General features: G+C 42.3%; 1 protein-coding gene across 3 annotated transcripts in view; it reads left to right on the top strand.

Annotated features, from left to right (window-relative positions):
- Positions 1-16,445, top strand: part of rhobtb4 (Rho related BTB domain containing 4) — a 39,136-nt gene that overhangs the window by 16,686 nt on the left and 6,005 nt on the right. For all 3 annotated transcript variants that reach the window (XM_034117784.1, XM_034117785.1, XM_034117783.1), the window contains 9 exons: positions 4,860-5,061; positions 5,384-5,487; positions 9,177-9,362; positions 9,717-10,536; positions 10,675-10,894; positions 11,929-12,047; positions 15,466-15,616; positions 15,902-15,990; positions 16,134-16,239. In XM_034117784.1, the coding sequence (XP_033973675.1) occupies positions 4,870-5,061; positions 5,384-5,487; positions 9,177-9,362; positions 9,717-10,536; positions 10,675-10,894; positions 11,929-12,047; positions 15,466-15,616; positions 15,902-15,990; positions 16,134-16,239 (1,987 nt within the window). In that variant the 5' untranslated portion in view covers positions 4,860-4,869. The remainder of the gene's footprint in view (positions 1-4,859; positions 5,062-5,383; positions 5,488-9,176; positions 9,363-9,716; positions 10,537-10,674; positions 10,895-11,928; positions 12,048-15,465; positions 15,617-15,901; positions 15,991-16,133; positions 16,240-16,445) is intronic.

Raw genomic sequence — 16,445 nt, 5'->3', positions numbered from 1 at the left:
CGAACGCGCACATGACCAATGAGGGCACGAGATAAGTTTGTGCACAGATGGAAGGCTGACAGGCAGGTAGGCCATCCAGTTATTTTAGCCGGGCCGGCTAAAATGATTGGTCGTGCTTTTTACAGTACTACGGCTTCCACAGATGAAATGTTTATGTATTTATTGTCAAAGCATTTCATATATTCATTGCTATCAGGATGTTAAGAGCATTCCATGGAATATAACAAAAAGTGTTTCTGAAATAAATTACATACCCCACCTTTAAGCAATTAATCATATATGTAGGATGTGGTTGCATAAACAATTTGGCACACCTGCCTTGCATATTGTCCAATCTTTGTCTTTAGGCCAATGCACTTATCTCCATAAAAGATACCTTTTATTTGCCACCCCATTGTGGCACATCCTTTTGTTAAAAATAACAACCATTGTAAATGTCTTACATTTTAAGCATCACTATATTCTTTCCACATTCTGGTACAAATAATGTTTTAGTTTTGGTTTTAGACCTTCTATAACTACTAGTGTTAATGAATTAGTGATCGGGGCTGTCATTGTGTATAACGTCAGATGGATCTGGGACAGAGCTATTTATTGTCCTGGTTAGGCCCTATGCCCAACGCTGTGTCAACAGCTTTGAGATAACAGTACAGCACTGACAGGCCCACATGGAATAGTCCACCAGCATTTTATGGCTGCCTTGAATGTTCTGACCCCTGTATCAGGCTGTAGCAAAAGGTAAACAGGGCAATAGACCATGCAGTTGTGTGTATATTTTATGCTTTATGTGCATGTCCTGTTCTGAACCCAGTATGTTATTACATGGAGCGTACAGCATTGGTAAAAAGTAGAGAAGAATGTGAGAAAAAGTGGGAGATACGATTGAAAAATAGAGAATATGGTAGATATTAAACAGAGAAATTGCATGGATCAAAGTAGATAATGGAAAAAAAGGGCGTGAAATAGAAAGAGAAAAAGATAAACAAGTTGAGACACAGAGAGAGAGATAGAGAGAAAGAGTAGGTGGAAAATACGGACAAGGGAGGAGGAAGATGGGGAGGGATAAAGGAAATGAGGGCATCAAGAGGAGCCTTCCTGTGTATACAAAACTTTATCGCAGCAGTGAGCAGAGAGGAGGATGGCTTTCTCAAGCAGGCTGACATGCTGCTCCCAAATACCCTCTCATTCATTAGGATTGATGTGTACATATTGCCGCCTGCTACGGGCCATGCAGTACCATCTGTAGTGGGTTAGGCAAATACATGCCGACATGCATGTGTGTATGCATGTCTGCGCTGGTGTGTGTGAGTCTGAGGTCTCCTGTTGTCAGCCATCCAGGGAGCCAAGCAGAGGCTACAGACCACATTATATAACTAGTCTGTGCCAGCTGCGCCTGTGGCAAACCCCCGCATAACACACCCACATTTTCACTTCCATGCTCACCTAAAATCATACAGAAGTGCAAATGAGTAAACATTTCCCCTCACGTTAGCAGACTTTTGATAAAAAAATATAGAAGAATTAGGTTGCACACATGACTGCACATATAGCCTTCGTTTCTTCCAACAATTACACATGGACACTTTGACTATGCAGTCAAGCCTATGATAGTGTAAACCCCATAGCTCTGTGTGAGGGCACAATTGTTAGCCCATGTATAAAGTGGGTTATTGGGGTCATTTATTTTGCAAGGCAGGCTGGAGGGAGCAGAGAGGCAGGCGGGTCAGTCAGGTTGATGGTATGAACTCTTGCCCCCAGGAAGAGGAGAAAAAAAGGCGGATGGGGGCTGTGGAGGGCTTTAGGATGAGCGGTGGCTGCTAGTGGATCAGTAAAGGTGTTACATAACAGAGGAAAGCAGACAGAGGGGGAAGCAAACCGGATGTGGGGCAGCTGTCTGCTTAATGCTGCTCCTTGATGGCTATCCAGAAAAGATTGAGGTAATAGATAGATAGATAGATGGATATACAAATGACCAAAAGGCGAGAGGATGGCATGAATTGGTGTGGTTTAGTGGGCACGTCTGGGATCTAAGCATACAGAGCTAGACAAACAGAAGGATGAATGAAAATATTAATATAAGGGAAGTGTTTTAAAAAAACTAAAAGTAAAGATGACAGGAACTGTGCAAGGAAGTAGAGCTGTAAGCCATCTCCCTATGAAACCCCCTCTGGCCTTAAAGCAAAGCCGTACTGGGACGCACAGTATCCAAATTATGCATGAGTTTCTTTGTCTGTCTGGTCCTCCTGCTCCAAACACACACTTGCACAAAGACACTGACTCAATTTGTGACAATCCAGATTAAACCAGAAGGTCGGCGTATGTGTGTTGAGTGGGTGTTTGAGTTCCTGTCACAGCGTTCCTAGCACTGTGGTCTTGCCTACACCCATCAATATGTCACTATAAGAGTCAGAAATACATGCAAAAAAACTGGGACAGAAACTCATCCTTTCTTCACGCACATAATATGATTTTACATGCCAACAATATTTTTCCCTTGCAGCCTACTGTGCTGCCTTGTTGGGAAACTGACACTGGCCAGCAGATGAAGTCTAGACGTCTGTGTACAGTTTACTATAGGTCCTTGGCTAAAAATGAAACCTGAGCTTTGCAGCTTCTCTTTCCGCTCCTCTGAGCTGCATGGCTCTCACAGACTACTGCTCATCCTTCAGTCAGGCAATTACCAAACATTGTTGAAAGCTTGTGAAAGTTCATACCAATTAAATATAAACCTGAGAGCAGGTGCATATATTTTAGGTGCAGTGATGTGCAACAAAATAATTGTGTTATGGTAGTTGACCGATGCATGACCACACTCTCGCTCGAAGCCCGATGCGTAGCCTCAGATGGAGGATGATATCTGGGAGCTTGGAACTGTTGATCCCCCCCGAGAAACTCTCCACACCACCAACGCCGCCTCCTGGTTACATCACTGCTCACATCATTCCATGCCTCACAGCCCGGCCCTAAGCTCATTACCCGAACACACACACATGCATGCACACACACATACACACACACACACATGCTCATATATGTACTGACTTCCAGACTCCCTCGGGTCAGTGGTATAGAATGTTAAACTGTCCTCTGGTCGATTTTATCTTTCTGTTAGAGAGCCACACATTAGAGAAAAGCAGCATCAGCAGCAACAGCAGGAAAAGCTGTAATATTTCCCCCTGGGCAGCCTTGGTTATTGTCGCTCTTGCCCTTTGATCCCAGTGGCATGACTGACTGATTCTAATGCTGGGTTAACAGTCCCTCTCTTTCTCTCTAAGACTCTAATAATCCCCTCCCTGCCTTGTCTCTATTGCAATCCCTTTTGCTGATCTACTGTTGCATTGGAAGTGCTAGGATTAATACTGTGCATCCTCCCCCTTTACTACATATTGTGGATGTTGCTGAACCATTTATGTATTATGTCAGGATTCATACCTCATACCCTTCATCTTTTGGCTGTTGTCCTAGTGCAGCATTACAGCCTGCTACATTTGCGGTGACCGTCCGGCAGATAGCTGTTAGATAAGTGCAAGGTTGTGGTAACTTTTTATTGCTTCTTCTATCTTTTTACTCCTTCAGTTTGTGTCTCTGAAGCTGTCGCAGCTAGGCAGGGGGCAATGGAAAAAGAGTATTTATAAAAAGGCACAGTCTTTTCTGTTCCATATGGACCATTCGGGAAACGGCAACCTTGACAGACACTTTTCTTCAGCTCACATAGACAAAGGTAGGCTCTCTGTTCTGACATAATTGGGACTACTTTTCACAGGAAATATGTTTTTGTTGTTAACAAGGGAAATCATTGCCTGAGGTCTCTGTGGTAGAAATATGTTATATATTGCAGCATTAGCATTATGTGGTCAGAGGTCTATAGTGACATTGACAGCAGGTCAAGGCTGTTAAGCTGGATGCACACATGGCTCATGTGTCCTATTATGAATGGATGCCATTTTTAGCTGCTGGTGTCTGTCAGTGCCGGACTTAAGTGTTGCACGTCAATGGAATAGCAAGTGAAGGCCTTTATGAATGTTTCAGATGCTCTATTTATGGAGCCTTGGGGTGGGTCTTTGAACTAGTTGCAAGAATGGATGGACTGATTAGCTGGCTACAGGTCTTACTGTGTGTGTTTGTGTCCGTGTGTGTTGGGGGGGTGGTCTGGTTATGCAATACAGCAGATTCTTCCAGGATCTTTTTTTTAAATGGGTATTAACATGTGTTTTGACATGTCAGAAATGTTTGTAAGCAGTTTATAGAAAGGGGATTTTGATAAGCTTCATAGGGTTATATGGTTTTAAAACAGGAAGTCAGTTGAGCTGTGTACATTGCCCCATAACCACTTCTGTCTTGTGTTATGGTTAAGTCTGTTGACAGGTTCTCTGCTTACTGTAAATGTAGTTGATCCAAACGGATGATGCACAGCTCACCCTGGGCTCCTGAAGGACATCCATAATTATTAGAATGCATCTTTTTTTGTGCTGCATGCATTGGATGCCATCCAGAATAGATAGACGGAAAGACTGACAAAAAGAGGAAAGGACAGTGAGCTCAAGGGATGTCTCTCTCTTTTTTGTCTTTCTCTCTCTCAGTGCTGTTACAGAAATAGCTCTGCAGTCCCTCTATTCCTCAGCCTGTAAACCTTGTGTTCTTTGAGGAGTTTGGCAGAAGCTTCCGTACACTGGTCAGTACAGCTATGGGGGCTTAGAGCCTTAACAAAGCTTCTCTGTGCTGGACTGCAAAATTGTTAAAAACACTGTGCCGAAATGCAATGTGTGTCCTGGGATTCGTGATCAATGAGATTTTAATTGACCATGAATATTGAATTAACCTCTTTTCTTTCTCTCTGTCTTTTTTTTTCTACTCTCCAGGGCCCTCTCCATGGATATAGACACAGACTATGAGCGGCCCAATGTGGAAACCATCAAATGTGTGGTGGTAGGGGATAATGCAGTAGGCAAGACCAGGCTAATCTGTGCCCGGGCCTGCAATGCCACCCTCACACAGTATCAGCTGCTTGCCACCCACGTGCCAACCGTCTGGGCCATCGACCAGTACCGTGTATGCCAGGAGGTGGGTGCGCACACACACATGAACACACAGCCAAACACAGTATGGAAAAAAATCACATATAGACAAACTCTGGCACATATTTTGACCTGGTGCTGTGGCTAATTGTGTTTATTGCATTTCTATCACAGTTAAATGCATCTCTTTTAAGGCCTTTGAAATCCAACTTGATAACAAATGTTTACCATGCAGTTCGACATTGTACATAGTCTTTTTTCCTTTCAAAGGGCTTGCATAATTACTTAATTTCCTCTAAAAACTCCAACACCACAATGAAGTGAAGACCTTTTGACCAGCTAACAGGGATATGTGTCTGTGTTTGCAGGTGTTGGAGAGATCTCGTGATGTAGTGGATGAAGTCAGTGTGTCCCTGAGGCTGTGGGACACATTTGGGGATCATCACAAAGACAGAAGATTTGCCTATGGCAGGTGAGCGGATACAAAAACATTTTCAAACATTTTAGCATCGAGAATCTAATTGACCACCTTGAAACATGTTCGAAAATATAGCTTTGTCTTGGCTGAAGAATTTGTGAGGCATATATACAATTTCCTTTGGCCACTATTTGACCAAATTAATTGTTGCGCAGTTTTCGAGAAGTAAGTTACAATGAGAACGGATCTAATCCATCACACCTACGTACAGTAAACATGCTCGCATAACATTTACTTACCCAAAAGTTAAGTTTTTTTGTGTAATCCAGCTGCCACGCTTGAACTCTGCCCTCAATCTGTTACATCCTTCCTCCACCAGACATGATTGGATCATCGCTCTATCCTCTTACTCCCTGTCCTTTCATGAAATCGCCTTTATTGGCATGAAATGCAAAGTACTTATTCCCAAAGCAAAATCAGCAAAAACCAATCCCAACGACAGAGACCAAGCTTGACCACATGACAGTGACATTGAAAAGTGAATATACATTTTATACATTAGTTCTACATTGCTGAGGCATTAAAACATATTTATTAAGTAAAGTGGTACACATTTTTTTGGTTTCTTAATTTCACCCATGTACGATTCCATTGCATCTTTTTTAAGCTACCCTTCATAATTTAATGTGTCTCTTAGATAGTCAGAAGCCATTACCAGACATCCAACATCCACACACATGCATGTAACTCACAGTGTGCAATCTGTGAGTTCTGTCAAGGGTGGGCGGAAGCACTTTGTGTAACATGTCATCCTGTCACCTTTTGGCGGGTGCATCTGCGTGACAGAGGGTGACTTTGCGCATTTGAAGGTTGCATGTTCAGTTTTTGGCTCAAATTCCCTCCCCTCTGTTGTGTTCTCCCACCTTTCAGTTTCTGTACTTTTTCACAGTGATCTGCCTCTGTTTGTGTGTGTTTTGACGTGTGTGTGTGCGTGTCTGTCTGCATGTCCTGTATGCTTTGTCAGCCTGCAGTCAGCTGATAAAGACACAGTGCCAGCTCAGCTGTTTTCGGCCTGCCTGCCTCCCTGGAGTCTGCAGCTCCAGGCATCGTGCTCCACCTCTTCCTCCTCCTTCTCCTCCTCCAGCCTGCCCCTAAACTCCTTTACCTCATCCCACCTCCCTCATCACTGCGTAACTCAACTCCCATCATTAGCCTCCTGTATACCCATGACACTTTGCTGCACCTTAACCCTCTCCACACCTTCCTCCGCTCTGTAGCCTTTTGTTGATATCTACACTCAAAACATCACATTGTTAGACGATACCTAGACTATCACATGCTTTTTTACATGAACAACACTGGCTAGGAAACAAAGCCTATCAAATCAGCCTAAAAACAGTCAGTCAAATCTAATTTAAGCCCTTCTGAAACCATTTTTTCAGTCGGCATAAATGTGTTTAGAATCTAATTCTGTTGCTTAACTTAATAAGTAAAACACTTGCATATTGCACTTGTAAGCATTCGTGAAGGCTGTCTTTATCATACTGTCACAGACTCAGTGACAATGAGGGTTGTCATGCCAGGCTGTGTTGGAAGACTTATACAAATGTTTGCACGAGACCCATTCAATCTATACAGGAGATCTGATTATATGGAACATCTGTGCTGTATTTATGTTTGTGTCCCTGTGTCCAGACAAATGTTTCTTATATAATCTGACAGCTGATGACCTTTGTAGTTTGGATCCACCACTAACATGCATGCATGCATTAATGAGCTGTAAAACAAGCCACTGGTGGAGTTATTTATTATGCATTAGTTGGGGTGGTAAGCTATTGGTGGTAGTAATGTTAACCTGTTTGCCTTATCATTTGACTTACATGCGCTTTCTCATTCAGACAAACCTACATTCAGTATAAATACACATCTTCAGTGAAGCAAACATCCAATGCTATTCCAAACAAGTTATCCTATCCAGATTGTAGAAGGCATAAACACGCCATATACATAAGTACAATTTGTAGGTCATCTGCGTTGAACTGCAGGTTTAACTTGAAAAAAGCTCTGCGGTGCAAAGCAGCAGAACTAATGGGTGATTCTAGTACTCGTTTTTAAGGCATTCAAATAGGTGCTTTCGAAAGATAGGTCAATACTGGACAGGTTTAAAGCCTTCAGGGGCTCTTATTAACGAACAGTGTTATGCTCACGTAGAGGCACAAACTATGGCAGTGGTTGGAAAAAAATCATTTGACCACGTGAACAAAAGCACGGACACATAACATGACCTCAAACACACTAAGCCATTATAACGATCCCTTGACAACGTGCTAATGTGCATTCCTGTGTGTGTGGGTGTGTGTGTGTGTGTGTGTGTGTGTGTGTGTGAGCTGTGATGTAAAGCTTTGGTATTGTATATAATGTCCTTGGGAATAGGAGATTTTCAGAGATTACATTAGTGAGAGTTCATTTGAACTATGGAACCTTTGTCTGCAATTTCAAAAACAAGAGTGATTTTGTACTGTGTGCCATCATAATTAATTCAACTTGTCATTTTTGTAATGCAACTTAAGTTGTTTTATAAAACATCTCCAAAGATGCTCCTTTTTTTAAGATTTAGAAAAACTCGTTCTGACAACACAAAAAAGAGGGGAAATTTGAAAGAATGTTATTTTTAGAAATGTTATCTGATTTAAAAGTAAAGTCATTAAAGTGAAAAAGATAATAAACAATATTATGGCAAACAGTTAAGCTTTTGTATACTCCATATGTAGGCCATGTCTGCTGTAGAACAGGTATTTTACCTGCCCAATGCAAACAGTGCTTAAGTGGTGTGTATTGATGCTGTCAAGTTCAGGATGTTGTTTAGCACCTCAGATCTTCTTGTGTATACAGCATGCCTGACAAATATGAAAAACAGGAAGACACACTTCAATATCTGCAGGCTATCAATGATGGCTTTTGTAGCACACAAGTTACGTAAGTGGGCCTGGCGCTGCAGGGGTCAAAAGCCCTGTGTTGTGTTGTTTTAAGAAGTAAATGATTTAGGAGTTTTAGAATCTCAACTGTCAGCATTGTAATGGTTCTAAATAAATCCATCTCACTGTCACAGAGCTTTAATTAACATTACCTAGAGACACATGCACACACATGCCATGGAAAAAACAGCACCAGATAACAGCTGCAAGTGCTGTCTGCTTGCTCAAACACATTGGTTGAGGAAATGAATTTGTGTGTGTGTGTGTGTGTCTGTGTGTGTATCCTGATCTATTCTTAGCCTTCTTTTTGTGGTCCATGTAGCCTTGGAGGGCTTAGGGATATTTATGTAAGAGAGAGAGAGAGATTGGCCTCCCAGATCACCAGTCCAGAGGCACACACACACACACACACACACACACACACACACACACACACACACACACACACACACACACACACACACACACACACACACACACACTCTTGTGACCCCAGCTTGCAGTAGATGAACAAGCTTCTTTCATAAACATATTACATATTTTAACAAAAACTGACAAGATTTTGAGTGACTCAGGATTGCCCCCGTTTTCTCTTTCTCTCTTCTCTGTTCCCTTTACTCCATCAAAGACCATATGTCTTCTCCCTGTTGACATCTCTCACTCACAACAAATCAGCTCTCTTCTGCCTTTTTGGTCCCACCTTATCTATGATCTATATTAGTATGTAAGTACAGGAAATCAATACTTCTTTATCTCCCTCTCCTTTAGGTCTGATGTTGTTGTGCTTTGCTTCTCTCTGGCAAATCCCAATTCCCTGCGCCATGTACGCACCATGTGGTTCCCGGAGATCAAGCACTTTTGTCCCCGGACACCCATCATTCTGGTTGGCTGCCAGCTGGATCTGCGCTATGCCGACCTGGATGCAGTTAACCGTGCACGACGACCACTAGCCAAGTGAGAAGCCTTCTTCATCAGGCATTAACAGGCATATTCATATAGGAAATGCGCCACCCTCAATATTTTTTTAAGTGAGGGTTGCGTGTGTGATTGCTCCAGTAAATCTAGATAAGTATAAGCTTTGTAACCATTGTTTGGCTGTGAGTAATTTAAATAATTAACTTCCATCCCAATTGTTCCATCATATCAATAAAGTAAAGTTAGATCTTAAAATGTGTACTGAGATGAAGACATCACAGTATTGCTTTGTGCAAATTGTATAAAAGATACTCACTTTCTGTTTTCTTGTACTTCTTTTTTGACTTGCAAACACTGCCTTCTTTTACATCATTATCTCTTCCTGTCCCACAGACCGATCAAACCTACTGATATCCTTCCCCCGGAGAGAGGCCATGAAGTGGCAAAGGAACTTGGGATTCCTTACTTTGAGACCAGCATTGTTGCCCAGTTTGGAGTCAAAGATGTTTTTGACAATGCCATCCGAGCCGCCCTCATCTCCCGTCGTCACCTGCAGTTCTGGAAGTCCCACCTGAAAAGGGTCCAGAGGCCTCTTCTCCAGGCCCCCTTCCTGCCTCCCCGCCCACCTCGCCCCATCGTGGGCATCCCAGACCCCCCTCCCACAGATGGCGAAGGCCCAGATTCCCTTTTCTGCCAGCCACTGTGTACAGATGTTCTTTTTCTTCTGCATGGTGGTGCCACTCGCGTATTTGCACACAAAGTATATCTGGCTACTTCCTGCTCAAAGTTTAATGACCTCTTTACTCTTGATCTTGGTGGATCCTGCATGGTGTCACGGGGGGAGGAGCAGGAGAGGAAGGACAACTTGGAGAGTGGGGAGGAAGATGAACAGAGCAGGAGAGGAGCCAAGGAGCAAGCTGGGCGCACCAAGAGCCTGGACATTGATAAAGACGGGGCTGATGGAGGGGTTCGCGGCCTGAATCGCCCCCAGCTGCTGCAGCAGGGCTCTCTGAGGACTTCCCAGAGTGATAATGCACTCCCCTCTCGAGCCCACTACTCCCTGGGAGCACTAGGGACTGGCCGTGCACTTTCAGGATGGGGAAGGGGGTTCCTGAGTGTGTGTCTGGAGCATGTTGATGATCCCATGACTGGACAACCACGACTCATGACTGTGGTAGCCATGGATGCACTTATACAGGAAGAACCATTCAAGGTGATAGACCTAAAGATGACTAAGATATATTCATGCATTATTGGGTAAAATAATATAAATCTGTTGATGTGATTATTACAGATGTTTTTGTTGGTGTTTCACAGTTGTTCCAAAGCTGTGTGTTTGCTCTGGTTTCAGGCAGTGCTTCAGTACCTGTACACAGGCAGTCTGGATGAGGGCAGGGGGGATCTGATGCAGGTAGCCACCATCGCAGAGCTGCTTGAGGTGTTTGACCTCCGGATGATGGTTGCCAATGTTCTCAACAGAGAGAGCTTCATGAACCAGGAGATCACCAAGGCTTTCCACGTCCGCAGAGCCAACCGTATCAAGGAGTGTCTCAATAAAGGGACCTTTGCTGGTAAACCAGAGTGCCAACCATTCAGCGCATTAATACTTTCAATAGCATTAGTGTGTGTAGATGTTTTCCATATATGCATTAGTAGGTGCGTGCATGTGTGGGTGTATGTGTGTGTGAATAGTGGAGGATTAAGAAAAGCTGATGGAGTGAATGTGCATGACTGTTTTGCTAATTTTCAGCATTCTTTCAGTCTCTGAAAATGTACACTCTGTACATTTGTATACATGTTGTGAACATTTTGATCATATATTTGACATAGAATATTTGCTATAAAATATTAACTGTTTGTTGTGGTCGTGGTTTGCCAGTTTTTTACTTCCTTTTAAAGCCATTAGGTGATTTAATGAGTGTCGTTTAGTCTGGTCATTTGTTCGCTCTTGTGTGCTTCCTGTGTCTTGTGTTTGTGGGGTATTGTCTGTCCCACTAAGCTGTTATGTATGCATGTTTTCACAGTATTTGCAGGCAGAGCCAAACATCAGCTGTCTCAAAACAAAGCCCGTCTCACATTCACTTCTTTCTGTACTTTCTCTGTTCATCTTTATGGTTTTAACAATGGGATTCTTTCTTTTAAAATGCTTATAGGAAATGATATTGATAAACAAAAATATCAGAACAATTCTATAATGAGATCTGCTTTATCCAAACTTTATTCAAGGATTGAATAGAAAATATATAAAATCTTTGCTTACAGATTTAGCCCATTATGACATTTTAACACTAACAGGGTTGTTCTCTATCAACATGTTCCCTTCCAAAGCTCTAGACCAGAGTCCACACAGGATTTACTGCTTGACCTACTACCCTGCGCCTGCTCTCTTTCCCTTACTCTGTGTCAAAAGCTGTTCTGTCTTTCTGTCAATTTATCTCTCTGTCTGTCTACCTGTGTCTATGTCTCTGTGTGTCTGTCTCTCTGTCTGGCCTTCTGCCTGCCTGTGTGTGTGTCTGGACGTCTGCCTTGTCTGTCTTTCCCCCTCTGTAGCTTGGGCTTCTGTGGCACTCCACGAGATGAATGCTCTTTTCCACCCCGGTTTTAGATGTGGTGTTCCGCCTGGATGATGGCTGCCTCCCGGCTCACAAGCCCCTGCTCATCTCCAGCTGCAACTGGATGGCTGCCATGTTCCGTGGCTCTTTCATGGAAAGCTACATTGAGGAGGTGAGTTAAGACAACTAAATTCATTTAGGCGAGTTACCTTAAGTTTTGAGCAGGGATTTAGTTTCTGTTTCCTTAATCTTTGGAAGAAAACTCACGTCAGACTTTAGGGGACATCGCACAGTAACATATAATAAAATAAGAGATTAGGCAAAGGTGAAGGGGATAAGGTTGTACTCTGGAAATGTCTGACCTTCAAAACATTGTACAACCTGCACATGTGTACTTCTGGTATGTAAAGGTTTACTGCTCCGGATGCCTAAGGCCTGTTATCAGATTGACGTACAAACCATTGTTTTACCTGCAAATGTGGTTAATGTTCTGCAATTACTAGACCCCAGGAGGTCATGCATACACAATTAGCACATATTGAATGTACCAACAGGAACATTTACATGTACAAAAAAACACTTATTCACACACCCTGTGATAGCAGATGTTGAACTAACCCAATCTCAGTACTCAAAGTAGGCCCAGAATAGTACTTCTTTTGAGATCAGAATCCTGTAAGTGGCAGGTCTGGTTACTTCAGGTGTGCTTTCACCTGAGGATAAGCTTCAGGTCGTCTTCTGCCTCCTGCAAGGCCAGTGCCTGTGCACCGGACCTGACCTTGTCATAGAGGAAGTTCATGTCTCCGTCTGTCTATAGGTCGGAGCTCCCCGGACTGTGTTGCAGAACCAGATTCCCTGGGGTATGGTTACTTTCGAGGTCAGCAGGATTTTGGTTACATAGATTCAGGCCCTCAGAGGGATTGGAAGTAATCAGAGAGAGACAGACAAGTAACACAACTGTTGCATGGTCAGTTTAAGTTTAAAGCTCAACGTTATTGAAGGCATGTGAGAAGAAATAAACCATTTTGTTTTCATGCGGATGGCATGGATGGTTTTTCTAAGACACACCATGCTAGTGGGAGTGAAAAAAGCAATTGCGGCTATTGTGGACGATGGTGAAAACAGGACATCAGCATCAGTGAGGGGGCACAGTGTTTTCTGCCGGTGGGCTGCCGGTGTCTATGGTTACTCTAAACGCTTCATGTCAGTGACTATTGTGGCATTGTTTATGGCCTGAGGCTGGCAAAGAAGGCAGGTGCCCTCGAGACAAAGACTGAAAGGCAGAATGCACAACAAGCTGTGGGCACTAGTATTTATATTTTCATGTACATTTTCTTTGCTAATTAGTGAATGTGATTTTTATATGTAATCCAAAAACATGCCAGATTACCAGATTGTAAACTGGCATACCTATCATGTTCACTATCAGGCACTCATCTTATAAACCAAAGCCATGATTTAATATTATTGTTTAACTTCCATTGGAATCATATCTAAATGATTGGTTTTACAGTTATTTCAGGTAATATGTTAAAGCCATCTACCTCTGAACAAGCAATCAGTTTTATACAGGAGAATATTCTTAGACCTATTCCAAATAAACAAAACATTTACACTTCCATAGAATTTATCAAATTTAACTGGGCCTGTTTCATTCATTTTAGGACAAGAACATGAAGAATAAAACGTCATTAAACAAGGGTTAACATGGTTTTATATATGTGAATGATCTCAACAATAATAAAACTGTTGCTTTAGGTTCAGGAAGATTGTTATTTAAATCAATTATACAGAAAATGAATAGAAACTGTAACTATAACTGTGAAAGTAGCATGTGATCAGCCAGCGCTATGCTATTTCCTGCTCATCTCACACTTCCTTCCCGGTATTTTTAGGCTCACACATTTCAGTGTTCATGCGGTTGTGTGATAACAAGACCAGTCTAGTTTTGTGCAGAATTGCATTAAGATAAGTGTTTAAAAGCAGGATTATCATCAGAATAACTTGCAACATTATAGACACATTACCAAGTAATCATCTTTCTGGATATCAGTCATAGTTAAAAAGGTGTTATCTATGGTGTCATAAACCACAAGTCAAAATAAATGTTTACGGTTTGTGTGGACCGTTGTACAGTCTCACCACTGAGTGTGTCATGGTACACCCCTGGATTATGTTCCAGGTGTGTGGTTTTGTGTTCATCATCGAAGTGTGCGTCCCAGTAGGGTGTTACAAGTTGAGAAGTCTGTTCCTTTCTTGTTCTGCTCAAGAAAAAAGAAGAGACTGCAAATTTGACAGGATTTTTTAATCTCTGAAGACTTTTTTCACAGTAAAAGAAGAATAAGTCTCATTCTTACTCCTTAAACCTTGTACCATCCTTATCTTTGGTGGTGGCTGTGTGACTATGCTTCTCTCTCACCCACACATTATTTTAAATATTTTCAACTCATTACGTCTCTAAATGTTCAATTGCGTTGAGTTTAAAGTTTTTTAAAGCCTAAGTGATGTCCTTGAAGGGCTAATCTATTGTATCTGTTGTTATGCAAATAAAATAAACTTGCACTAAACTAGTTATTGAGCTCTAGTACAGCAGACCAAGAGAACAAAAGAACACCTGTCAGCACAGCTCATTGGTGTTATCCATAAATATCCTTTCAATGTGAATGTATCCACTCACTGTTGCTTCCTGGCCTCAGCTGGGGCTTCATGCTCTAGAGACCACCCTTGTCTTGGTGTTGTGACTTTTCAGTCATAACGAGAGGTTGCGCCAGCTGACATTCTCTTAATTGGCTATGGTAATGGAAGTTGAAGAGCGTCTCTGTGGGGACACTCGGAGGGAGAGCTCCTGGAGGGGGGCCGGTCATCACTTGCCTCAGCATTAACCTTCCTTTCACCCTTCCTGGGGTTAGACTGCATTATCTGTCGCTGAAATGCCCGGCTATCAGTAATTAGGCCTGTATGAAGGTCAAGCTGTTTTTTATGCATGTATGTATATCTCTACCAAGTGGAAAAGTGGGACAAACAAAAGAGAAGCATGACCAGGGGGCCTTTAGTAGCTATGGTCTAAATGATGGTATGGCGACATCTAGAGGTCATTGCCTGTGATTGCTTTTATGTGGACTCGAATTTGGCCCTTTTTACCCACTTTTAAATATATGTTGTATTCCCCTTTACTGACTTTAACTCTGTGTGTCTGTTGTAAAGTCATCACTTACAGTTGCTAACTTTTTAAGTACATCTCTAGACATGCTGATGCATGTATCTCAGGAGAACAACGAGTCTATGCGAGTGCTTCCAGGGTCAGATAACAGGGTTGCCTTTGTCTGCTTTGGGCCATATTGACAACATGCTTTCCACCAAACATCACTTTTATCTGAGTCTAGATCAAAGAAAATGGAACCAGAGAATGTCTTCTGCCCTTTACCTCCAAATACCCACTGCACTGGTTTCTTTGATAGTACTCTTTTGGACCATACACCATTTCTAGCCATTACATTAAAGCCTACATTTAAGTCCATTATTTCCACATTGACCTACAGCTCTTCATTACTCTTCATTTTTGTTTTGTTTGATCTTGGTCTTGTCTTCAGGTCTCCATCCCTAACACCAGCGAAGCCTGTATGCGCGGGGTGTTGGAGTTCCTGTACTGCAGTCTGCTGACACCCTCTCCTGGGCTGGAGCCCATGGAGCTCATTATTCTCGCCAACCGTCTGTGTTTGCCCCGCCTTGTCGCCCTCACAGGTAAAGACTGCATCTGCAGTAATAGAAATGTTGCAAAGAGAACTACCTATTTATTTGTCTATTTCTAACAACATGTGGCAGGACATGGTTTTGAAAGAGCTTTATTTCTGTTTGCACAAAATGCCTTTTATCAATGGCTTAAAATATTGGAAGTGCAGAGAGTAGTGTTCAATGCAGACTGCAAGACAGACCCAGAATGTATGACTGGAAGATACAAATGTGTCATGTCAGTGGTGCATGTAAAAAGTTATATTGACATGATTATGAACATTTGTGCATTTTCAGAACAGCACGCTGTGGATGAGCTTCTCCAGTTGTCAGCGAAGGGAGGTGACATCGATGGACAAGTGTTGGCTTACCTCGAGCTTGCACAGGTTTGTTCATACAAAACTGTCTATTTACTTTTATCCCATTGATCTTAATATGTTCAATCGTTTTTTTCTTACCTTTTAAAGGCTTTTTCTTCTAAAGCTGTAAAATAACATCTTTAACAAGTATTTTTCTTCTGTTTTTGCAGTTCCACAATGCCAAGCAACTATCAGCTTGGTGTCTCCATCACATCTGCACAAATTACAATAGCATCTGCCGCAAGTTCCCCAAAGAAATGAAGGTCATGTCTCCAGGTAAAGTCACCTCCCCCTGATAATCTGCCTTTCACACATTCAGCTTTCCCCTCAGTTCATCTGTTACACATTTTGAAACTTGTTGAAGCATTTGGTTGGAGTGGGAGAGATGTTTTTTTATTTGTTTGGTAAAACGAAAGGAAAACATAATAAAAATAGTAGTTGAAGAATCCCTCATGAGCTGTTTTCTGTCTAACATCAGGTAC

This window comes from Trematomus bernacchii, unplaced genomic scaffold (genome assembly GCF_902827165.1).
Source record: "Trematomus bernacchii unplaced genomic scaffold, fTreBer1.1, whole genome shotgun sequence".
Lineage (NCBI taxonomy): Eukaryota > Metazoa > Chordata > Actinopteri > Perciformes > Nototheniidae > Trematomus > Trematomus bernacchii.
Note: the sequence above shows the minus strand (reverse complement) of the source record. Positions and strands in the feature narration are given on the sequence as shown.